Here is a 24,854-nt window from a genome sequence, read left to right as displayed (position 1 = left end):
TCGTGCTGTCAGAGTTTAACAGTACAATCTAGTTAGTTAACAGGCACAGATAGATCTCCGATCCACCCACACCTGTTAGTTGCATATGTCAGTGGATCATCTGCAGAAAATGATGTGAGCTCAGATCGTGAACTCGCATCAAAGTTAGGGACATGACCAAGGACATACTGGTAGGTACTTGGTCATGAAAGGGTTAAAAATGGCTCTAAAGGCCCTGTCACACACAGAGATAAATCTGCGGCAGATCTGTGGTTGCAGTGAAATTGTGGATAATCAGTGCCAGGTTTGTGGCTGTGTACAAATGGAACAATATGTCCATGATGTCACTGCAACCACAGATCTGCCAAAGATTTATCTCTGTGTGTGACGGGGCCTTAAGAATGAAGCTACTTGGTTGAAGAGAATGACGCTCAAAATAATCACACTACCAAAAATACTTTATGTATTTTAAGAGCTATTTCGTTTGTGATACTTATAAAATATGTCAATAAACTACAGACAATTCTAAATAATTATGTTTGGAGCCAAAAGAAAGCAAAGAGTTTCAAAGAATATTTAATCAAAAATAAATCCAGGGGAGGCCTTAGTCTCCCTAACTCAAGCTGCTACCACTCTAATTTCATCACACAAAGCCAAAAATGATTCAACAATAGCTCTTTACATGCGAGGGTGGATCTTGAGTCATCATTAAATGAAGATGTCTGATTATGCTCCTTACTACTGAAACATTTACTGGATCCATCAATTCCAACTTCTTGCTACCAAACAATAACTGCCCTATTATGGCACGGATGAAACTAGCTGACATATCTAAGAAGATTTCTAAGTATGAACAAATTAAGGATATACCGCTTAAACTAGTTGATTTAATATCTAATCAAAATATTTTTGGTTCCCGGACTACACTAGCAATCAAAACATTTAACAATATACATGAAGGGGGAAATTTTGTTTCATTTTGCAGTTAAAACTGACCAATAAATTTACCGATCAGGCCTTTTACATTACATCTACAGTAACAAGCAAAAAAGTAACAATGTTTTGAACTTTTGACTCTCAGGCTCTATATCTTTGAGCGTGAAACTACCTTCATTTTATAGACAATTATCTTAACTATCTCATACATAAATTTGACTTGCAACTATTTAAAGTAGTCTCACGCTCAAAGCTGTAGAGGATGGTGATATACAGAGCCTGAAAATCAAAAGTTCAAAACATTGTTACCCTTTTGCTTGCTGTACCTAAGAAAATTAACCAGGAACTTATTATGCTCTAAAACTCTATTCTCTGAAATTATTGGAAAACTCTTGTGCAATCCTTAAAATAATAGTTACTGGAAATCAAAAAATATGTATAATTCTTTAAACCAAAACATAATGTTTGAAAATAAATCTGGCAAAAGAGTTAAAAAAAATCCTTTTCAAGCAACCAGTGGCAAAAATCATGAACATCAACATACTTTTCAAACTTATGTGTAACTCTTCCAGAGTCTTACTACAAAACTATAACCAGGTGATACTTCACACCAAAGCTTTTCCCAATCAATCTACACTATGCTGGAGAAGCTGTGATTGTAAAAGTGATTTCGTTCATATATTACGGGACTGTTCGAAAATCAGGACCCTTGGAATGAGATATGTCTATTAGTCAATTGTATTACTACCAAAAAATTATCCTTACCCAACAAATGGTCCTTCTTTAGTTAAAATTAGAAGCTATTGACCCAAAGCTTAGAGCACTAATAATACACATATTCTCAGTAACTAAAAATTATATTGCAGGACACTGGAAAAATACAACAGTTCCAAATATACAAACCATTATTGAAAACGTACACAATACATTTGAAAAAAAAATTGCAATAAGCCAACAATTTATGGGTAAATTAGTTGAATACATAGACGTTTTGGTTCAATATTTTGAATTAAAATTTGCAATCCGTACTTTTTGGCTTTTTCACCCTTTACTTCTAATCTTGTGTGTGTTATATGTATATAAGTTATAAATAACTATAGTCGGATTATTATTACTAATAAGTTTCTCCTGTTTATTGTTTCCCCACTTATCCCTCTCTTTCCCTTGTTTTTTCCTTTACCTTTAACCTTTCACCCTCGGGGGAGTTTCCATTTTTGCTTCTTGTTCTGAGTATTTTTTTTATTTTTCCATCAATGTTGCCATATGAGGGCTTTTGTTACGAGTTATTTTACTGGTCACTCTAGGGGGCTATAAGGATCAGCAGTCTGATTGCTTTTTCATTTCTCCTGATCAGAGCAGCTTATCTCTGATCAGGAGAAATGCTTTGTTTTTGTTCCAGCTGCTGCTCTGGCGGCTGTAACAGGAAATATGTCATGATAGCGACAGGAGACATCACATGATTCTGTGCTACCATGGAAACCATCGGCTCCCCGTGATCATGTCACGAGGCGTCCGATGGTGGCGAAGAATGGCGCGTTCCCTGTTGCGGGCATTTAAATTGCCCTGTCACATTTTGACAGTGTGATTTAAGGGGTTAACAAGCGCGGGTGAATCGAGGATCTACCTGCGCCTGCGAGGCACACGTCTGCTGTACACATCAGCAGACATGTGAGGGGATCACCACTGGCTCACCGCAGCATCCAGTGATTATCACCCCTTCATGATTTAGGACATACCGTTACATCCTCGGTCATGAAGGGGCTAAGTATAATTTCCTTTCCCTTTTCCCTCACCCTCCCTTCCCATAATTAATATTGAAAAAATTGTGTTGATATTTGTGTGTTCAACTTTAAAATATTAACAATTATGGGTAAAAAAACATTGAAAAAGCTCTCAGAAAAGGACCCAGTAATGCTAAAAATAAGAAACACTTCATCCACTTGAAAAAAAACTGACATTTTTGGATATCGGAAAAAAAGAGTGTGAACTTGCCTAGGGTTTCCATTCATTGGAATTAAGTGACATACGATTTCCCTTGAAAAATAATCGGATACCGTTATCCCTCCACCACTTAACTTTAAATTTGGCAAAAAGTCTGGCAGGTAAAATTTTTGGGGCCTTTGTGAAACTCACACTTGTTTATCGGAATGCAATAGTCTAAAGATAGCTACGTTTTCCCACTGCTCCAGAGACTAGTGTCGGCATGTTATACACCATGTTATCTAATGCTTGGCATTGTGCTTGCATGCAGCTGCTTGGATATGCAATGAGGCTTCCAATGCACTGTTTTTGTGCTGAAGAGAGATGAGCGAAACCTGAGTTTTGGTGTTCATACCATACACAGACTTTAAAAAAAAACAGAGTTTGAAATCAGAGTTCAGGTCCTTTACCCATGCAAACCACTTGCACGAAAATCACTTTGCTCAGGCTTTCTCAGTGCTCAGACCAGTGTGAGACGTTTGCAGTGGTTGAACGGCTTGCACTGGGGGTAACAACAGCGTGATTGGATGTAGTGTGCAACAAGCAAAAAAAAATGAAAAAACCCTGCCGTCCCTCCACCGGAAGTGATTTCTTTATGGCAGGTTGCATGTGAGTGGAGACCCTAACTGCCCAATTAATTACTTCAATTGGGGTTCAGGTCAAGCCAGAGTCCCAAACTGAACTTTAAATAAAGTCCAGCTGAACCTGCCGAACCGAACTTCCTCGGGTTCGGTCATCCCTAGTGCTGATGTAAATACCTGAGGAGGTTTGCAACTCTGCAGTTGTGGAGCCAGCAACATGTTGGCGACTTTTATGCACATTGTTGACTACAAGTCAGTGTGGAGTCTTAAAAAAATGTCTACATCTCTGATCATCTGCCGGAGCAAGTAAAAAAAAGCAACAAATATGCTCACCAGTGCTCACATTTTGCGAAGTGTAGAATTTTTACTTCAACATAATTTTTTCATGTTTAAAAATGATTTTTTTCTGACAAGTCAAAGGAGCACCAATGGGCTCACGATTTTCCCCCTCGCTTGCGTCACTGTATGTAGCATGGTGGGAGGAGTCTACAAATTTTTATGAAACAAATCCATATAAAAACCCTTTTTTTGGTATGGCAGATATGTCGATGACGTACTAATTATTTGGGATAGGGACATCACCAACATATCAAACTTTGTGGAGTATATCAATCACAATAATGTTTCTTTACGTTTTTTTTCATATTAATTGCAGTGACACTATTCATTTTTTAGATCTTATTTTGTGAGGTGATGCCGTTCCACATACAGTTGAATATTCTAATTTTAGAAAGCCAACTAGTGGAAACACTACTCTGACGGCTGCCATCATCCTGAACACACTGTAAAATCTATCCACATAGGGGAATTTACACGGATTGGTCGAAATTGTTCAAAAGAATTCCTTTTTCAGAAAGTTTTCTATAACATCGCAGAGATTGTTACAAAGAGGGTATAGGCATAGAGAAATAAATTATGCTTTCTCAACAGTCAAAAATAAAAGATACTATAATGACCGAGGTTTTGGTTCTTTGGGTAAAATTAGGTCCGATGGTAGTTATAATAAAAAAAACAAGAGATCACAGATTACCTTCAGTACACCGTATAGCAAACAATTTGCACAGATCAAAAGAATTGTGAACAGATATACAGTATTCCAATTTTATATCAAGATCCTGTGTATAATAAAATCCTAAAAGATGATATTTCAGTTGTAGCCGGAAGAGGGAGGTCCTTCGGTAATATGGTGTCACCTAGTCTACATGTACAACCGAAAAATAGAATGTATCTCACCAGTTATGGTTTCTAGAAGTGTTTTAGAGTAAGTACAACATGTGCAAATATGCAAAAAAACCTGACACAATAGACAGCAAGAAAATACGCTCTTATAATAATTGTGATACAAAATAGGTTGTGTATTGTGTCACATGCACATTGTGCGATTTGCACTATATTGGCTGTACTATTCGTAAAGTAAAAAGGAGGATTGCGGAAGATATATCGAATATTGCCTAAAATAATGCTAGATACTCTGGTGTTGCCAAACACTTTGTGGAAAAACATACCGTGTTTTTCCAAAAATAAGCCCTGCGACTAAAAAAATAAGCCCTAGCAGTGATTTTCAGCATTTTCCGAGCAAGGCTTAAATATAAACCCTCCCCCGAAAATAAGACACAGTAACAGTTCAATAATGAAGTGTCCATGCAGCTAAAAATGTTACAGATACTGCAGGACACTTCATTATACACAGCGGGCACCCCGCAATCATACTCACCAGACGCTGAGTGGCAGGACTTGCAGTGATCGCACTCCCGCACACATCAGCTCTCACACACACACAATTAGATCTCACACACACACACACACATCCGATCTTACACACAAACATCGGATCGCACCCACAAACATCGGATCACACACACATCATATCGCACACATACTCACCACCTCCAGCGACACCGATCTCTTCTTGCCGGCAGAATCCTGAGAGGCTGTGCAGTGGAGCGCAAGGACCTGCCGCAACAGGACCTGCGGACACACGTGACTTCCTCCCATCATTCCCTGCGGCCAGAAGCTCTAGACGTGATATGTGTGTGTGTGTGTGTGTTATCAGCGATCTGTGTGTGTGTGCAATCTGCTGTGTGTGTGTCAGTGTGTCGGCCAGCAGCAGGGGAGGACGGCGTGCAGCACCCACCGGAGATCACAGGGAGGACCTGGGAGCCACGCAGACATCCGGGTCTGGTAAGTATGAGTCTCCTGGGAAGTGGGGGGTCTGCTTTATTGGGGGGGAACTTACCCCAAACGTGTTTCTCCAAAAATAAGACCTCCTCCAAAGATAAGCCCTAGTGCTTTTTTGGGGGCAAAAAAATATAAGACAGTGGCTTATTTTTGGAAAAACACAGTAATAGTAATATTGAACATTTTTCCTGGTTTGGACTTGAAGAGTGAATCGCCCCACTAGAGGTGGAGATTGGAGAAAAAAGTGGTTGGCCAGGGAGGCTTTTTGGATTACAGATCTCAATATGAAATACCCTGGTGGAATGAATTATAGGAATGATACCTTTTTAATTTACTAGGTGTCTGAATATAAATATATTAATTAATTTGATTGTTATATTAACACAAGCATATATATGTTTGAGATTGTTTCTTCCAAAAAAGTTGTTTCTAAAAAAAGGTTTTCCAAAGGTGACATAGTAGTTTTTGCAAAATGTAATGTTTTTTTGAAATTTCTTGCAACATTGATGTGATATAATATATCATTGCCTTGTATGAAATTTTTGTTTGAAAAATAACATTTATTTTCATATATTTCTAAGATATGGTTCTTTAATGAATTTTTTTGTTTTTAAATGAACAAATATGTATGGTATATAGTTGTAGATCGTTAATTTTCACATGATTGTTTCTAATATAATGGAGACGTGATACAATATTAGCTATTTATAAAATGCCTCCATGTCCTTTTGAAATTTTTCTCTTCCCCCCCCCTTTTTTTTCTATTGTAATGGTATGTTGCCAATATCCATTTGGTCTGTTTTCTAGAATCTACCAAGTGTTACGAATTCATGATTAATTAGGATTCGCCTTTGGTGTTTCCTGTGGTTTTAAATGTGTGTTTAGTTATGTGTTGCACCATATTAAGTGAACAAGGGCACCCGTCTGAAACGCGTTTGATTATGTTTCTATTTTAATTTTTACCTATTTGGATTTTACTATGGATTTATATATAAAGTGAAAAAAAAAATTATTCATAGGAGGACCTGTCCTTTCTTTCCTTTGCCGCTGCAGCACCATCAAATCCATTATTATCAAAAGGAAAGAACATGGTACCATAACAAACCTGCCAAGAGAGGCCCGCCCACAAAAACTCACAACCGGAGCAAGGAGAGTATTAAACAGAGAGCCAGCATAGAAACTAAAAGGTAACCCTGAAGAAGCTGCCGAGTTCCCAAGCAAATACTAACCAGAATATGTCGTACACTCTACACTATGTGCAGAATTATTAGGCAAGTTGTATTTTAGAGGATTTTAACAACTATGTTCTCAATCAACCCAAAGACTCAAATATCAAAGCTTAATATTTTTGGAAGTTGGAGTGGGGTTTTTTTAGATTTGGCTAACTTAGGAGGATATCTGTTTGTGCAGGTAACTATTACTGTGCAAAATTATTAGGCAACTTTTTTTTTTTTTTAAACTCGTTTTATTGAAGGTTAAGTATGGTATTACATCAATAATTAATTCAACAGTTTGTATACATAGGATAAAAATAAACATCAATTAAGGTCGAGTATGATAATACAATAATAATCAAGTCAATATCGTGTACCTAGAGGATGGAGTTAATTATTAGGCAACTTAATAAAAACCAAATATATTCCCATCTCACTTGTTTATTTTCACCAGGTAAACCAATATAACTGCACAAAATATAGAAATAAGCATTTCTGACATGCAAAAACAAAACCCCAAAAAACTAGTGACCAATATAGCCACTTTTCTTTATGATGACACTCAACAGCCTACCATCCACAGAATCTGTCAGTTGCATGATCTGTTTACAATCAACATTGCGTGCAGCAGCCACCGCAGCCTCCCAGACACTGTTCCGAGAGGTGTACTGTTTTCCCTCCTGGTAGATCTTACATTTTATGAGGGACCACAGGTTCTCTATGGGGTTCAGATCAGGTGAACAAGGGGGCCATGTCATTATTTTTTCATCTTTTAGACCTTTACTGGCCAGCCACGCTGTGGAGTAGTTGCATGCATGTGATGGAGCATTGTCCTGCATGAAAATCATGTTTTTCTTGAATGATACTGACTTTTTCCTGTACCACTGCTTGAAGAAGTTGTCTTCCAGAAACTGGCAGTAGGCTGGGAGTTGAGCTTCACTCCATCCTTAACCCGAAAAGGTCCCACAAGTTCATCTTTGAAGATACCAGCCCATACCAGTATCCCACCTCCACCTTGCTGGCGTCTGAGTCGGAGTAGAGCTCTCTGCATTTTACTTATCCAGCCTCTGGCCCATCCATCTGGCCCATCAAGAGTCACTCTCTTTTCATCAGTCCATAAAACCTTTGAAAAATCAGTCTTAAGATATTTCTTGGCCCAGTCTTGACGTTTTATCTTATGTTTCTTGTTCAAAGGTGGTCGTTTTTTCAGCCTTCTTTACCTTGGCCATGTCCCCGAGTATGGCACACCTTGTGCTCTTTGATACTCCAGTAACTTTGCAGCTCTGAAATATGGTCAAACTGGTGGCAAATGGCATCTTGTCAGCTTCACGCTTGATTTTCCTCAATTCATGAGCAGTTATTTTGCGCCTTTTTTGTCCAACACGCTTCTTGCAACCGTGTTGGCTATTTGCCATGAAACGCTTGACTGTTCGGTGATCACGCTTCAACAGTTTGGCAATTTCAAAACTGCTGCATCCCTCTGCAAGACATCTCACAATTTTGAACTTTTCAGAGCCCGTCAAATCTCTCTTCTGACCCATTTTGCCAAAGGAAAGGAAGTTGCCTAATAATTAAACACACCTTATATAGGGTGTTGATGTCATTACACCACACCCCTCCTCATTACAGAGATGCACATCACCTGATTTACTTAATTGGTAGTTGGCTCTCAAGCATATACAGCTTGGAGTAGGACAACATGTATAAAAATGATCATGTGATCAAAATACTCATTTGCCTAATAATTCTGCACACAGTGTAAAGAGCTGGCCTTTGTGGAAGAGTGGCCAGAGAAAAGCCTTTACTTACAGTCAAAAAATGGAAGGCTTGCTTTAATTTTTCCAAAAGACATGTAGGAGACTCCCCAAATGTATGAAAATCCTCCATCTCTGAAGATTGACATGTCGCTTGAAAATTGGATTGATCACCGTTTCCGACAGAGGTCTCATGATACCAAGTCTCTCTGGGAATGGTACGGATTTTTGACATATCACCTCTCTAAAGGGTTTTTTTTTGAGAGTGTACAGGGGCTATCCCTCTGCATAGGGGTGCTGCATTCCAAGCTTATATTGTGTTTTGTTTAAAGACTTCTCTGCACTAATCATTTTAGGCTTCCCCTGGCTTGCATTACATAAGCCCAATGTTGACCGGAAAACCTAGGACATAATTATATGGTGCTTGAACTGTAAGGAATACTGCATAGTGCATAGGAACCTGTATTTCAGCTATAGTCTTCCGGATCCTCTCTTAAATTTTGGTTATCTCTTCTCTGAGAAGTGGTTGTCAGGAGTTGCCGCCGCATAGACCTTATGACTGCACAATAAGGTTGAAGCCTGTGGCAAAATTGCCCAAGTTCGGGACTGTATAACCTGTCAGGCCCTCAGAAACGAGCTCTTAAAAAGTATATTATGGAGAGTTTAGCTAATGGACTAATTAGACCATCCTCATCTCCTCTGGCTGCGGGTTTCTTCTTTGTTAAAAAGAAGGATTTTAGAATACCTATGTGTCTGGACTTCCAAGAGCTTAACCAGATAACAGTTCAAGATCCCTTTCCCATGCCTCTCATTCCAGACCTATTTAATCAGACTGCTGGTGCTGAGTGGTTCTCTTAACTCGACCTTATGGAGTTAACCTCTGCTAGCCTGCTTGTTAGGCTTCTGGGATCACATGTTGTAAAGAAGCCAAAGGTTTTGGTACCGTGTTAGCACGGTGCCAAAACCATAGTGACTGTAAAGAAGCCAGTCACATCTGATCCTATCATACTAAAAGCCGCTTTACATGCTGCGACATCGCTAGCCGATGCTAGCGATGTCGAGCGTGATAGCACCCCCCCATCATACAGCCGATATGTGGTGATCGCTGCCGTAGCGAACATTATCACTACGGCAGCGTCACACGCACATACCTGCTCTGCGACGTCGCTATGACCGGCGAACCGCCTCCTTTCTAAGGAGGCAGTTCGTTCAGCGTCACAGTGACGTCACTAAGCAGCCGCCCAAAGCGGAAGGGCGGAGATGAGCGGGACGAACATCCCTCCCACCTTCTTCCTTCCTCATTGCTGGCGGGACGCAAGTAGGGTGAGGTTCCTCGTTCCTGCGGTGTCACACGTAGCGATGTGTGCTGCCGCAGGAACGAGGAACAACATCGTTACTGCAGCAGCAACGATATTTGGGAAGAGGGGGGCATGTCGCTGATTAGCGATTTTGAACGTTTTTGCAACGATTCAAATTCGCTAATAGGTGTCATACGCAACGACATCGCTAAAGCGGCCGGATGTGCGTCACAAATACCGTGACCCTAACAAGATTGCTTTAGTGATCTCGTAGCATGTAAAGCCACCTTTAGGCTGGAGACGTTCCACCCACGCTGACTATAGTTTCTGCTGTGTTGGTCTGTGTGCTGTTGTGTCCCAGTTGTGGAGTTCTTCTGTTATCTTATTTCCACTCTGCGCTTATTTTCTTCCTAATCTTTTGCTGTCTTATACCTCTCTCTGTATGTGATGTGTGACAGTTTTGGTTCCCTTGTTTGTCTATTTCTGTGGGTTATATCACACTCCTGTCCTGGCCCCCTCTGGAGAAGTATAAGATCAGGGCTGATCAGGAGTAGTGCCTGCAATGAGAAACAGACACCCCCACCATTAGGGGTATCTCTGAGAATAGGGATAGCACTGGGCCCTCTAGTTTAAGACCCCGGTTTCCCTCTATCACCATAGTCCCTTGTAACAACATCTGGCGCCAAATCAACAAAGCTTATCACCCTAAGATTACCATCCCCACAGTGACACATGGTTGTGGCAGCATCATGCTGTGGGGATGTTTTTCAGAAACCGGGTCAAGGTATATGTACAGTATATGCCATATAACGGTTATCAAGTAAAAGGAAACTAAAAATTGATATCTCTCCCATCTGACATGATCGAACATGTCAGATGGGAGAGAAATTTCCTCCCCCTGTCCCCAATGCGGCCAACGTTCCCTCCCCCCTTCCTTCTCCTGAATCTAAAATGGCGGCGCATGAGTTATGTGCCCGCTGTAATCATCCTCCTCCTCTGTTTTCTGTTCCATCTGACCTGTTTTGGTGAGAAAAGTCCTCCCCAGGTCTCCCTGGGTACTTACTGCATCGTCGAGTCCCCCGCGGCCCCTACTCCTCTCCTGTAACACTGGCAGTCGCATGTGCAGAGAGCCAGCTCTCAGCGAGCAGTGAAACTGTGGTGACTGAGGATACTGCAGTTGACACTGCCTTCAGTATGACCCAGGGAGTGTGCCTGCAGTAATCTCACTGAGGTCACTGCAGGTGCACTCCTCAGCAGAGTGCCTGCACTCCCAGAATATGGGGGATGCGTTACCTGAGTGTGCTCCTCATATGCTGGAAGACCATGTCATTGTGGGATCTCCAAAATGGATTACGCCGTACAACACTGGAATTTATGAGGCTTTTTTTTAAATTTGTTTTCCTTGCTTTTTTATTAATAAATTGGTGAAAGAGGAAATGTAATGGAGAGTGTTTTCTTTTTCAAATAAAAAAAAATAAAGACTACAAAAAATGTTTTATTACTGACTGGGTTAATAATGTCAGTTATCTGATAGACGCCTAGACATTACTAAGCCCAGGGCTTGATGCCAGCTAACATTACACAGCTGGCATAAACCTCTTATTATTACCATTTGCCACTGCTCCAGGGCAACGGGATTGGTGCATCTAATGGATGCACTACTTTTGGGGCTGTAGGGGCCTGCTAGTTTTAGGCTAGAGGTGCGAAATAAACATGGCCCTTCCCACCCTGACAATACCAGAGCCAGGTATATCTGACAGCTGTGGTCTGCAAACTTCAGCCATCTGCTTTACCCTTGCTGGCTACCAAAAATAAGGGAGAGCCCAAGGCATTTTTTTAAAAAAATGTTTTGGCTAAATACAAGGCTAAACACCCTTTAGTGCCACATGAAAGGCACAATAAGGTGCCAGTTTACAATATATGTTTTTGCTGTGTCCAAAATAAATCTCCTGACCACTGTGCTTGTTTTCTCAACAGCATAAACTGATATGCGGCGTGGCTCCTGAGTCGCAGAATGTCAATTTATGCTGCAGAGACAAGAGAGTGTCCTCAGCTGGGAGAAAAGAGCTAAAGTCAGCAGAACCAAGATCATGGGCACGGGCAGCTGCATTCTCCCACAGACAACACTCGCATCTCCACAGGAGGGCTGACACTGCATTCTAGATGCATTATTGCCAGATCGCGGGCACATAACCTAAAAGTGAAAAATTTTGTGCTAAAGCAACATTTTTGCGAAAAAAAAAAAAGAAAATTTTCAATATGACAACCCAATGGTATCAAATTCTGTGAAGTACCTGAAGGTTCAAAATGCTCACTATACCCCTGAATAAAATCCTTGAGGGGTCTAGTTTCCACAATTGGGTCACTTATAGGAATTTCTGCAGCGTAGGTACCTTAGAGGCCCTGCAAATGTGACAAGGTGCCCGCACTTTATTTCAGCTTTTCCAAAATTTAAATGGTGTTCCTTCTGTTCCTAACCCTCCGATTGTCCAAACAGAGGCTCCTGACCACACGTGGGATATCCCTGCTCTCATAAGAAATTGTGTAAGAAACTGTGGGGTCCACTTTTTGGTGTTGCCTCTTCAAAAAATAAGAAATTTAGTGGTAAAGCAACATTTTTGTGAAAAAAATGAACATTTTCAATATGACGACTTAATGTTATCAAATTCTTTGAAGTACATGTCCGTTCAAAATGCTCATTATATCCCTGAATAAAATTCTTGAGGGGTATAGTTTAGAGAATGGGGTCACTTGAGAAGGGTTTCTGCTGTTAGGTGCCTTAGGGGCCCTGCAAATGCGACATGGTGCCTGCAATCAATTACAGCCAAATTTGTTATAAAATTCAAATATTGCTCTTTTGTTCCGAGCCCTCTGTTTGTCCAAATAGAGGCTTATAACCACATATGGGGTATTGGCGCGTTCAGAAGAAACTGAGTAACAAACTTTGGGGTCTATTTTGTCATGTCATCCCTTGTAAAAGTGAATAAATTGAGGCTAAAACAACATTTTTAGGTAAAATTTAAACTTATTTATTTCTTCATTCCACATTGCATTCATTCCTGTGAAGCACCTGAAGAGTTAATAAATGTCTTGTATGTGGTATTGAGCACCTTGAGAGCTGCGGTTTTTAGAATGGTGTCACGTTTGGTATTTTCTGTCACCTAGGCATCTCAAAGTCACTTCAAACTGTTTTGAGAAATTGCTGATGAACTTCAAAACCTTCTAACTTCCTAACAAAAAAAAAAATAAGTTCCAAAAATTATGCTGATGTAAAGTAGACAAGTGGGAACTGTAATTCATTACCTATTTTGTGTGACTTAACTCACTAGTTTTAAAAAATAAGTCAAATATTGCAAACATTTTCAATATTTTTGCCAAATTTCAGATTTTTTTCACAAATATGCACAAAAGATATCATACAAAATGTACCACTATCATGAAGTACAATGTGTCACAAAACATCACTCATAGAATCACTGGGATCCATTGTAGCATTCCAGAGTTATAACGTCATAAATTGAAACTGGTCAGAATTGTAAAATTTGGCCTGGGCATTAAAAGAGTGGTTCACCCATATTTTTTATTGTCCAGATCGATATTATATTGAGAAACAATGTTTCTCTCAAATACCTTGTGTTGGCAATAGTGCCTTTGAGAGGTGCTATTGCAGACCGCTGTTCCCGCTCCAGTGACGTCTCCGTCAAGTGCTGCACACGTCACATCCATGCAGGCGGCTGTATTCTTTGCTGCAAGCAAGAGACGCGACGGGCTGTGCTTTGAGGGAGGGGGAGGAGGGAGGGGGAGCAGATGGGCTGTGACAGCGGTGAAAAACACCACTCACAGCTCAGTGAGTGAGGAAGAATACAGCCAGCCGCACGGATGTGACGTGTGCAGCACTTGACGGTGACGTCACTGGAGCGAGAACAGCGGTCTGCAATAGCGTCTCTCCAGGCACTATTGCCAACACAAGGTATTTGAGAGAAACATTGTTTCTCAATATAATATCGAACTAGACAATAAAAAATATGGGTGAACCACCCCTTTAAGGACAAAATTGGGTTAAAATGTATTTTGCTTATGGGGCAAGCACTTTAACCCTATATTTTACGGGGTCTGCCAGCTCATGGCTGAGTTGCAGTTGTTCCTTACAGCTTGCACTTCTCAGTGATACCATTGACATTTGATTGAACTAGAAAGAAAATAAAGTTTACACACAGACTTGTTTAAATAATATATTACAGTATCACTCAAATTCATTGAGCTCTTTACATTAGGCTCCCAGTGACTTTTTTTTTTTACTGAGGATCCTCTTCAAAACCTTCTAAAAATACTTTAAAAAAATTGGAAATATCATCACAGTTGTTTCTATGAGAGACCCACTTCATTATTTTTACAAGACGTTTTTTGAGGGTTTATTTCCTACAGAGGTTTTGAAAAGCGATTGATGGAAAAAAATGAAAGTCACTTCTTTGAAGCAGATCTGAAGGAAACCTCTCAAAACTACGCAAATTCAATTCAAAAGGATGAAAAAGAATGCTTCAGGAAAAACATCTTCCAAAACCACTTCAGGAAATGCATCAAGAAAAGAAAAATTCCTTCAAAAATTGAACATTTCCTGATGCAATCTTTTCTTAAATTGTTTTTGAAACTGCTCAAAAGCTGTTTTAAAATACTTTAAAACACTGAATACAATCTAAGAATGAGCCATTTTTTAACAAATGTTTGTTAAAAGTAGACTACTTGGCTGCTTTATTTTTTACACCTTTGGTAATGTGAGTGAAAAACATACACTAGCGGCCTTCTTAAGAACAGGAGAACTGTGCAGTCACTGAGAAAAATTGCACCCAAACGTCTCGGAGTACACTCTGTAATACTCTTATGTTAGTATGTGCCACTAAATCATATCCCTAACATATTTATTAAACTATAGATAAAGTGGAGGACTCCTTTCATCTAATCATTTTAAAGTTTAAAAAAAATAACTTACCAAGAGGTTAAGAAAATTGTGAAGGTTTACATTTTCATGCTAAGATAACTACTAAAGTAATAAATAATATTCTCACTGATCCTCGGCAGCTTTCAACTACTACTCTGGCTCTACTTTATGGTCATTTCTCAGCAAAATAGCAATCACCTGCCATAGTGGTAACATCATACAAACAATAAAACATGGAAAGGCAAGTTCAAAGCAAAAAAGAAAAAATCCAGCTTCCAAGGTTTGGATAAAATTTCAGTCTTTAATGCAGACATACTAATTAAAATCCAAAGAGGAAAAGGTATCTTTTCTATACTTAAAATTTTATCTAAACCTTGGAAGCTGGATTTTTTCTTTTTGCTACAGTTTTCACTCTGGACAGGATGTTTTCCGTGCTGCATGGAAAGAAAAGTCCGAATGCAGGTGAGCTGACCTCATTTTGCTTCCTTCAAGTTCAAAGCAGCCTTCACACAACTCATCTGAATGGTGCCGATATTTGGAACTCCACCAATCTAATATTGATGGCTTATCCTAAGGATAAGTCAACAATTTTTAAAGGCTAAATAACACCTTTAAAGGGAATCTGTCACCAGGTCTTTGCTACCTCATGTGAGACCAGCATGATGCAGGCAGATAGATCCTGAATCCAGCGATGTATCACTTCGGTTACTGGTTGCAGCCGTTCTGACACAATCAGAATTTTTAGATTTAGCAATGTAGTAAAGCTGCGAGAGCTTCCCACCCACACCAGGCTCTTATTAGATTGTAAATTGATGACAGTGGTGTCAATCAGTGGAGGGGGTGTGCCCGACTGCCACGTGCATGACATTGTAGTCCGAGCATTGATAAGTCTTGGTGCTTAAGCAAACAGCAAACAGACAACAGATCAAACCTTGACAAGACAAGCATCCCTGAATTCTATATTTTAACCCATGCAACATGCTGGTGTCACAGAGTTTTGCACAAACTTCACTAACTTGTCATGGTAACGTTGGGCGCTGTTCAGATTGCAGATTCTGACACTACACCCATTGGTTTCTCCGGTGTCTGGGATCAAAACAAGCAGACTTGGATGTCGGCCTGCTATCTGCTGATTCAAAGGCAAGAGTAAATATCTGCTGGTCTGCTTGCTCATTTGGTCACATGATGCGGGTAGGCCTATCGCATTAGCTCCTCTCCTATTTATGCTAGTTGAAAACTTCCACCCATGCCAGCTATAGTTTATACTATATTGGTCTGTGAGGTGTGATGTCCCACATACTGGTGAAAGTATGTGGAATTTGAATTTACTGGTTACAAGCAGCAGAGATTTTGAAAATAATGGGAAAGTGAAACAAGTTATATTCCTTTATACAGAGCATAACCAGCATACAGAAAGGGAAAACTATTGACATAAAGCTGAATAACTTATTTAGGAATTGCTCTACAAGAGACATCCTGTTTCATCTGCTTCCATTCAATCATTTACAAATTATCATGAAAAGTCAGTTAACATACAGTTATCTACACTGAACAGCAAAAATGAAAACATACATACCGTTTCCCCGAAAATAAGACCTACTCCGAAAATAAGCCCTTGCATTATTTTACAGGATTTTTGGAGTATGCTTCAAATATAAGTCCTACTCCAAAAATAAGCCCTAGTTACAGTCAGGGCTGGTGATAGGGGAAGACAAACTGCAACATTTCCCAGGGCCCCCACTCTCTCAGGGACCTCAGCAGTTTTATTCTGAGGTTCAGATTGTTTAAGGACCTTTGACTTCACAGTCAATGGACCACAGGTCTTTTAATTGCAGGAGTCTAAAGGAACAGTACAGGAGACAAGCTGGTATATAGGACTGGCATTAGGGGGAAAGGAGACCAAACTGGGCAATTTCACAGGGTCCCCATTCTCCTAGGGTCCTCAGCGTTTCTATCCTGAAGATAACACTGCAAGAGGACCTTTGTGACATTACATCATGTGACTAGGTTGTCACCAAAACTTACTCCAGGGATCTAATGCTGAAGAGGAGGTAGGCAGGTATGCGTGTGCAGTGTGTGGATAGATAGATAGATAGATAGATAGATAGAGGGATAGATAGATGTAGATAGATGGATAGATAGCACAGACTGACACGTTACACACAGTGTTTGGAAAGTTATGTTGATGCTCCAGAATGCAATATGACTATATTTTAATAAATGTTAATTTTTTTTTGTTCAAAAATGTATGTGAGTTGTTGTTCATGGAAAAACATAAGACAATCCCTGAAAATAAGCCCTAGCCCATCTTTCGGAGCAAAAAATAATATAGGAGCCTGTCATATTTTCTGAGGAAACATGGTAATGTGAAAACTGGCTACCATAAAACACACAAATGAAAGCCGGGGTCAGACGACCACATAGCATTCGATGGGAAAGCATGAGATATGATATTGTAATGACACTCGGCTCAATCTCTGCTGCGAGATTGAACAAAGTGGCATTCACTGTCCTCCGATTCTCTCACATACAAGCATCGGATCAAAGGTGTGGAGAGGAGGGAGAGATTAATCCCACTATTATCTGCCTCAGCGTATATCAGACTGAACACAAATGTCATCTGAGTGCAATCTGATGTTTCACACACACACCCATAGACTTGTATAGGTGCAAGTGAGCCGAGATATGCTGCCAATCGCAGTCGGATTAGAGCTGAGGCAAAGCTTGCAGATCTGCTCTGCGTCATTGACTAACGTTAAGCTAATGTGAGCAAGGCCTATCTCTTATTGGTATGTGTCTACTTACTGTAAACTCCTTTTTTTGGGCGATATTTTTAGGTGGACCTCTTACCTGTACCAGGAAGCACTTTATTCATGGGTATGGAATCTCTTTAAACTTGCACTCTTCCATTGTTCCATTGAATGCTTGGATATTTATTAAGACCACTGTGTCTGTTTATATGAAACTCATCTTTCTTACCTTTTTGGTGTATTACCCTGTTTTTTACACAGATGAAATCAACTTTTTGCATAGTAACAAATTGTGCAAAAATTGAATTACTCTTACGGTATGTTAGTATATTCTGTCATGTGGTTACAATTTTCACATTTTTTTTTGCATACTATTCTTTTTCCATATATTTATATACAATATCCATATCGGTTTATAGGGATCATATGTGCTAATTTCCTATGTTTACAAAGATATTATGCTGGTTTGTTACCAAAATGTACTAATCTTAGATTGGGGTGTATACGTCACTAGATAAGTAATTATTTTATTATATCCTATTCTATTGATTTGATTGTACCTTTTATGAGGATCACTTTTTGTGAAGTTTTTTTCCTGTTTCTTCTACAATTGATTCTACAATTGATGACAACTTAAAACTGCATGAAAGTTACAGTTATGATGTGGAAATAAATTGTATATGACAATTTTGCAGAAATTCCAACATGACTCAAAACTTTACAGTATGCAACAGTAGTAACAAAACATCTTTTTGTCACACTCCTCAGAAAACTTGTTGAGTCAATTTCAAAATCTATATGTACAGCGCAATTTAGGTGCAGAACCATGAGCTGAGCCGCACCACACCAGGTAGATGTCAGCGGTGCTACAGCAGCAATCAAAGCCTATGCTAACCACTTAAATACCGCTGTCACAGTCTGACAGTGGTATTCATGGTGTAGTCCCTGTGATGCAGTGAACAGGGTGGCAACTGGTTGGCATAACAGATGGCAACTTGTTGGCTGGCATGTTGGTTCTCCTATGAAGCCCAACCACAGACTGGGATTCATAGGAGACAATCATTTTAGTTATATACTAACATAGAACAAGTGATCAGATGATAAAAATTGTAATCACTTTTTTCCCTCTATTCAAAATTGACCTTAAACAAGTAAAAAAACAAGCAGTCCAATCTATCAACATATAAAATTATAACTTAAAATTAACTAGTATAGTAAATACCCTAAAGCAGAAAAAAAATCTAATAGAATTGCTGTTTTTCATTTGCCAAACTTCAGAAAAAAAAAGCAATGAAAAGTGATCATAGCATTGCATGCATCCAAAATTATATCAATAAAATGGACAGATTGCCACAAAAAAGCCACTAACACAGCTCAAGAGACAGGGAGAAAACGTTATGGATTGCAGAGAATGGCAGTACAAACCATTTTTATTTTTATACAAGTTTCTCAATTTCCTTTGCTATTAAAATAAAAAGAAAAAAAAACTATAGCAGTTGGCTACCAACATAATCATGCAGCGAGTCACTCCTATCCCACAATGAATACTGTAAAAGTAAAATCCTAAAACCACTGGTGGAAGTGCAGGTGTTATTGATTATACCTGGAATGTTTCCCTTATGCACTGTGTCATGTTATCACTCAAAACCAGCCATTGTATGGATGGAAGTCTACAAAATGAGGCTCTTACAAGGGGTTTACAATCAAAAGTGCAAAAATGATAGCTGGCTTTGGCATGAGGGGGTTAAATAATCATAATATTGATAATATGTGCAGAACACACCTTATATAAGCTACGTGTGACACGTTCCCCTTCGGAATAACAGTGGTCTCACTGTTAAATGCTAGTCTTCATCCCCAGCCTTAGGCCTCATCACACTGCTGTATGGGATCAGTGCTTTCATCCAATTCAGGCAATATACATATAGTGTGTCCTTTGTATTATACTGGACTGAAAAGCTGATGAGTTACTGAAAAGTGAAGGTGTGAATGAGGCATAGGCCATTTTCCCAGCTGTGATATGGGTGCCTCATAAGCCGGTATTATGGACACTGGACCAGACATGGAGTTACATGAGGACAGAAGACCCTATCTCAGGAGTGTGGGAGATTTAGGGCTGCCTGAAGCCTCCCATACACACCAGAGATATCTGGAAAGAAGCGGAGGCAGTTTGCCTGTACACCTCAGAAGAGGCGGCTATGGAGTAAGATCAGTACTGGAGAACAGCTATACACATAGCGGCTAATCATACAGTGGCTAATCACACAGTGTGGTGGGGCCCGCAGTGGCTAATCATACAGTGGCTGATCATACAGTGGCTAATCATACAGTGGCTAATCACACAGTGTGGTGGGGCCCGCAGTGGCTAATCATACAGTGGCTGATCATACAGTGGCTAATCACACTGTGGTGGGGCCCGCAGTGGCTAATCATACAGTGGCTGATCATACAGTGGCTAATCACACAGTGTGGTGGGCCCCGCAGTGGCTAATCATACAGTGGCTAATCATACAGTGGCTAATCACACTGTGGTGGGGCCCGCAGTGGCTAATCATACAGTGGCTGATCATACAGTGGCTAATCACACAGTGTGGTGGGGCCCGCAGTGGCTAATCATACAGTGGCTGATCATACAGTGGCTAATCATACAGTGGCTAATCACACAGTGTGGTGGGGCCCGCAGTGGCTAATCATACAGTGGCTGATCATACAGTGGCTAATCACACTGTGGTGGGGCCCGCAGTGGCTAATCATACAGTGGCTGATCATACAGTGGCTAATCACACAGTGTGGTGGGCCCCGCAGTGGCTAATCATACAGTGGCTAATCATACAGTGGCTAATCACACTGTGGTGGGGCCCGCAGTGGCTAATCATACAGTGGCTGATCATACAGTGGCTAATCACACAGTGTGGTGGGCCCCGCAGTGGCTAATCATACAGTGGCTAATCATACAGTGGCTAATCACACTGTGGTGGGGCCCGCAGTGGCTAATCATACAGTGGCTGATCATACAGTGGCTAATCACACAGTGTGGTGGGGCCCGCAGTGGCTAATCATACAGTGGCTGATCATACAGTGGCTAATCATACAGTGGCTAATCACACAGTGTGGTGGGGCCCGCAGTGGCTAATCATACAGTGGCTGATCATACAGTGGCTAATCACACTGTGGTGGGGCCCGCAGTGGCTAATCATACAGTGGCTGATCATACAGTGGCTAATCACACAGTGTGGTGGGCCCCGCAGTGGCTAATCATACAGTGGCTAATCATACAGTGGCTAATCACACTGTGGTGGGGCCCGCAGTGGCTAATCATACAGTGGCTGATCATACAGTGGCTAATCACACTGTGGTGGGCCCCGCAGTGGCTAATCATACAGTGGCTAATCACACAGTGTGGTGGGGCCCGCAGTGGCTAATCATACAGTGGCTAATCACACTGTGGTGGGGCCCGCAGTGGCATCTGCAGGCAGGACGTCTCAGCACCACGGACAGCACGCAGCCCACTCACCGTTCTCCACAGCTTCGGGCTCTTCACACTCACAGATGTTGCTGTGACAATGATGTGAGACACAGACACCATGAACCCAAACACGATGGCCAACAGGGTCCTCACTGGCAGCAGGGCATAGGACACAAACGTCACCAGCATGAGCTGCCACATTCCTTGGTCTGACGATGTGGGGGGCTCCAAGCCATAGGCTCCCAGGGAGAAGGGGCAGCACAGGAAGGCGAAAGTGAAGCTGAAGAGCAAGGTGAGCTTGACGATCTGCTGCAGCTGCGTTACCTGCAGGTACTTCACATTGGTGACGATGAACATGGACACAAAGATGATGCAGTGCACGGGGTGAGAGCCCTTGGAGATGCTGAGGCTGGGGCCGGACAGCAGCTCCACCAGCGCCAGGGTGGCCGTCATGATAATCAGCACAGCCAGCGCCTTCAAGGTCGAGGTCTGCTCCAGCTTCAGGTTGTAATTGTGGAACAGGGACTCCAGCTCCTTGCAGTCAAACTCGTCCTCGCATGCGATGGCATCCAGAGGGGAGGCGGGGGAGCAGCGGCACTTCTTCCTTCTGGTTTTGACTTTCTGAAACGGTATTTCCTCCATAGCGGTGCCATTCATAAAGCCGACGAGACGACGAGTCCTTCCCTGCCGCTCATCCGAGCTGCCGAGCGATCAGCTGAGCATACGCACAGGCATGGAGCGCACCGACCTGCACTCACACAGGCAGACCACTGACAGACGGGCTGGCAGGGGAGACGGCTGCCAATGTGCCGGCCAGAGAGAAGCGGCCAATGTGCCGGCCAGAGAGAAGCGGCCAATGTGCCGGCCGGGGAGACGCGGCCAATGGCCAGGAAGAACGGCCACACACAAGCAACTAGGTGAGAAAGCTGGGAAATGGAATGAGAGGTAATCCCCTTCCTACACCCAGGAGCATGGCACCCGGCGCTGGCGGCTGCGCACTGGGAGCCGGAGAAGCCAGACACGTCTCCACAATCTCAACAGATTGACAAGCACAACACACAGATTTGACAACATGAGCACGTTTGAGTCCTCTCCTCCCCCCTCCCCTGGACCTGCGAGGAGAAGGGCAGGCGCTGCCATTAGTTAGGATTAGGCCGTTACCTAAGCGTCATAATGAGGAGGCGGCACCACGGCACAAAGCCTATTACTGGCAGAGTCTGTGCTGTGCCCGGGGCTCGGTAGGTAGCGGCGGCGAGGAGTTGTCACCTCAGCTTAGTCTGGTGACAGCGGGAGACTATGCAGAGCTGATGTGAATTGGTGGGGAATAGAACCAGGATCAAAAGAGTTAATAAACTGTGAGAAGACTAGTGCCCTGTCCTGCGTTTTCCCGCCAATATTGGAGGCATGAGGTGGTTATCCAGGCGCCTCACACTAACGACGGAGCAGTGGAAGTAAGGCTAGTTTCACACTTGCGTTGAATGGCATCCATTGCGTTGTGTGACGGATGCAACGCATGTGTTGCATATAGTGGCACAACAGATGCTGCAAAACAACGGAATCCATTTTTATTTTTTATTTTTTTTACAGTTTACCGGCGGCAGACTACTGTGAACGATCAGCTGATCGCTCACAGCAGCCGGTCGCGGGGTGATCAGCTGATCGCTCACAGCAGCCGGTCGCGGGGTGATCAGCTGATCGCTCACAGCAGCCGGTCGCGGGGTGATCAGCTGATCGCTCACAGCAGCCGGTCGCGGGGTGATCAGCTAATCGCTCCCAGTAGCCGACCGCCGGGTGATCAGCTGATCGCTTGGCCGCCGAGAATGTGTGCAGGGTCGGAGTGAGGAGTGGGTGGAGCCGAGCGGGGCCATGGCGCTGAAGACAGGTGAGTGTGTGTGTGTATATGTATGTGTGTGTATGTGTATGTACATACATGCAGAGTGGAGTGCGGGAGGGGGCGGAGCCAAGCGGGGAAGTGTCGGGCTCCCTGGACACGTAGCGAGGGTAAAAATCGGCAAAACACTTTCCTTGGTTACCCGATATTTACCTTGGTTACGGGTGCAGGGAGCCAGAGAGGGCATGCGCAGTGAAATCCAACGGATTGCGCTGCTCAAAAAAACGTTACATGCTGCGTTTCTCCCGTCCGGCGCAGCGTCAAAATAACGACGCTGCATCTAGCGGATGCAAAGCTGACACTTGCGTTACAGTGCGTCGTCCATACAAGTCTATGGAGAATAGCGCAGTGCGTTAACGGACTGCGCTATTCTCCATAGTGACGGACTCCGCTGAATTCAAATGTGAAAGTACCCTAAGAGCCATGTCAGTGTCAGCCCCCGTATTACAGCCCCTGTATTACAGCCTTACAGCCCCCGTATTACAACCCCTGTATTACAGCCCCTGTACTGCAGCCCCCGTATTACAGCCCCGGTATTACAGCTCCTGTACTGCAGCCCCTGTATTGCAGCCCCCGTTTTACAACCCCTGTATTGCGGCTACTGTTTTACTGCCACTGTATGACAGCCCATGCATTACAACCCCTTTATTACAGCCCCTGTATTACCGCCACTACAATGCAGCCACTGTATTGTAGCCCCTGTATTACAGCCCCTGTATTACAGCCCCTATACTGCAGCCCCTGTATTGCAGCCTGTGATGGTGGGATATGGGGGAGGTGTATGTTGCTGTACAGATTCCTATTTTAAGCTTGGTTCACTGTCCATTATTTGTACTGCTTCTGCGTACATTGTATTGTTTGTAAGTAATCACCCCCTATGGTGCAAGGTTATAGCCTCTTGAGGCGCTTCCGTCCCTGGGTGTGGGAGGAGGTGGGCCTGGAATCCACCTACTGTAAACTCTCTGCTTACCTGGGACATTGAGGCAGTCTGTTTGGAGAACTTGAAGTGAGAAGGATTGAACCTCTGGGAGAAGCTGGGACTTCTCAGAGAGAGACCTGGACATTTATCGCTTATCGAACTATATTCGTGTTTCTGGACTAATTTTACCCTCTGTTTTGTAGATTGTTATGGACCATTTTGATTTGCTTGAAATAAATGCTCTTTGGATTGTACAGCCATCTCTCGCTCTGCTAATCATGTGATATGGGAGAAGGACCCCATCACAACTGGTGGCAGCGGTGGGACCAACAGAGCACAGCTTAATGGAGATCAACCCGCAGAGTGAGTACAGAAACTGGACTGCATCCAGTCTAAAGGAGAGAGCCAGATATCTGGGCCTCAGCTACCAGGGACTGAGTAAAGAAGCCTTAATTGATCTACTGGTGGGTGTGAGCCAGTCCACCTCCCAGATGTCTGACGGACAAGCACTGGAGACGGGGATCCCTTCCCCAAAAAGCCAGTGATTGGTGTCGTTCGAAGAAGAAATGGCAGCTCTTGGCCCCGGTGTATCTCAGGAATATAAGGAGCAGGTTGCTCACCGAGCACAGAGGTGACAAGAAGCAATGGAGTCCGACAGAGGGAGTAATGTGAGTTGGAGTGTAAACCCAGTGATCCGGGAGCCTGTACGGATCACCCGGGCGGACTTCAAGCCATTTGATGAGGCTTTCGGAGATGTGGAAGGGTTCTTCAAGGACCTTGAGCAGCAGTGTGTCATGATGGAGGTTCCCCACTCTGGCTGGGTGTGTTTGTTAGTGGGACTCCTGAACAGAAGCCTGGCAGAGGCTTATCGCACCATTGACTCACAGCAGAACCGGGAATACAACATTGTAAAGTGGACTATCCTGGATTACCATACCATCACCCCAGACTCACATAGGGCACAGTTCCGAG

General features: G+C 42.5%; 1 protein-coding gene across 2 annotated transcripts in view; it reads right to left on the bottom strand.

Moving 5' to 3' along the window:
* ADCY1 (adenylate cyclase 1) overlaps nt 1-22,049 on the bottom strand; it is a 1,189,286-nt gene extending 1,167,237 nt beyond the window's left edge. For both annotated transcript variants that reach the window (XM_075315022.1, XM_075315023.1), the window contains exon 1: nt 21,121-22,049. In XM_075315022.1, the coding sequence (XP_075171137.1) occupies nt 21,121-21,729 (609 nt within the window). In that variant the 5' untranslated portion in view covers nt 21,730-22,049. The remainder of the gene's footprint in view (nt 1-21,120) is intronic.
* Between the last annotated feature and the right edge of the window lie 2,805 nt (nt 22,050-24,854).

The sequence above is a fragment of the Anomaloglossus baeobatrachus genome, chromosome 6 (genome assembly GCF_048569485.1).
Source record: "Anomaloglossus baeobatrachus isolate aAnoBae1 chromosome 6, aAnoBae1.hap1, whole genome shotgun sequence".
NCBI classification, from domain to species: domain Eukaryota; kingdom Metazoa; phylum Chordata; class Amphibia; order Anura; family Aromobatidae; genus Anomaloglossus; species Anomaloglossus baeobatrachus.
Note: the sequence above shows the minus strand (reverse complement) of the source record. Positions and strands in the feature narration are given on the sequence as shown.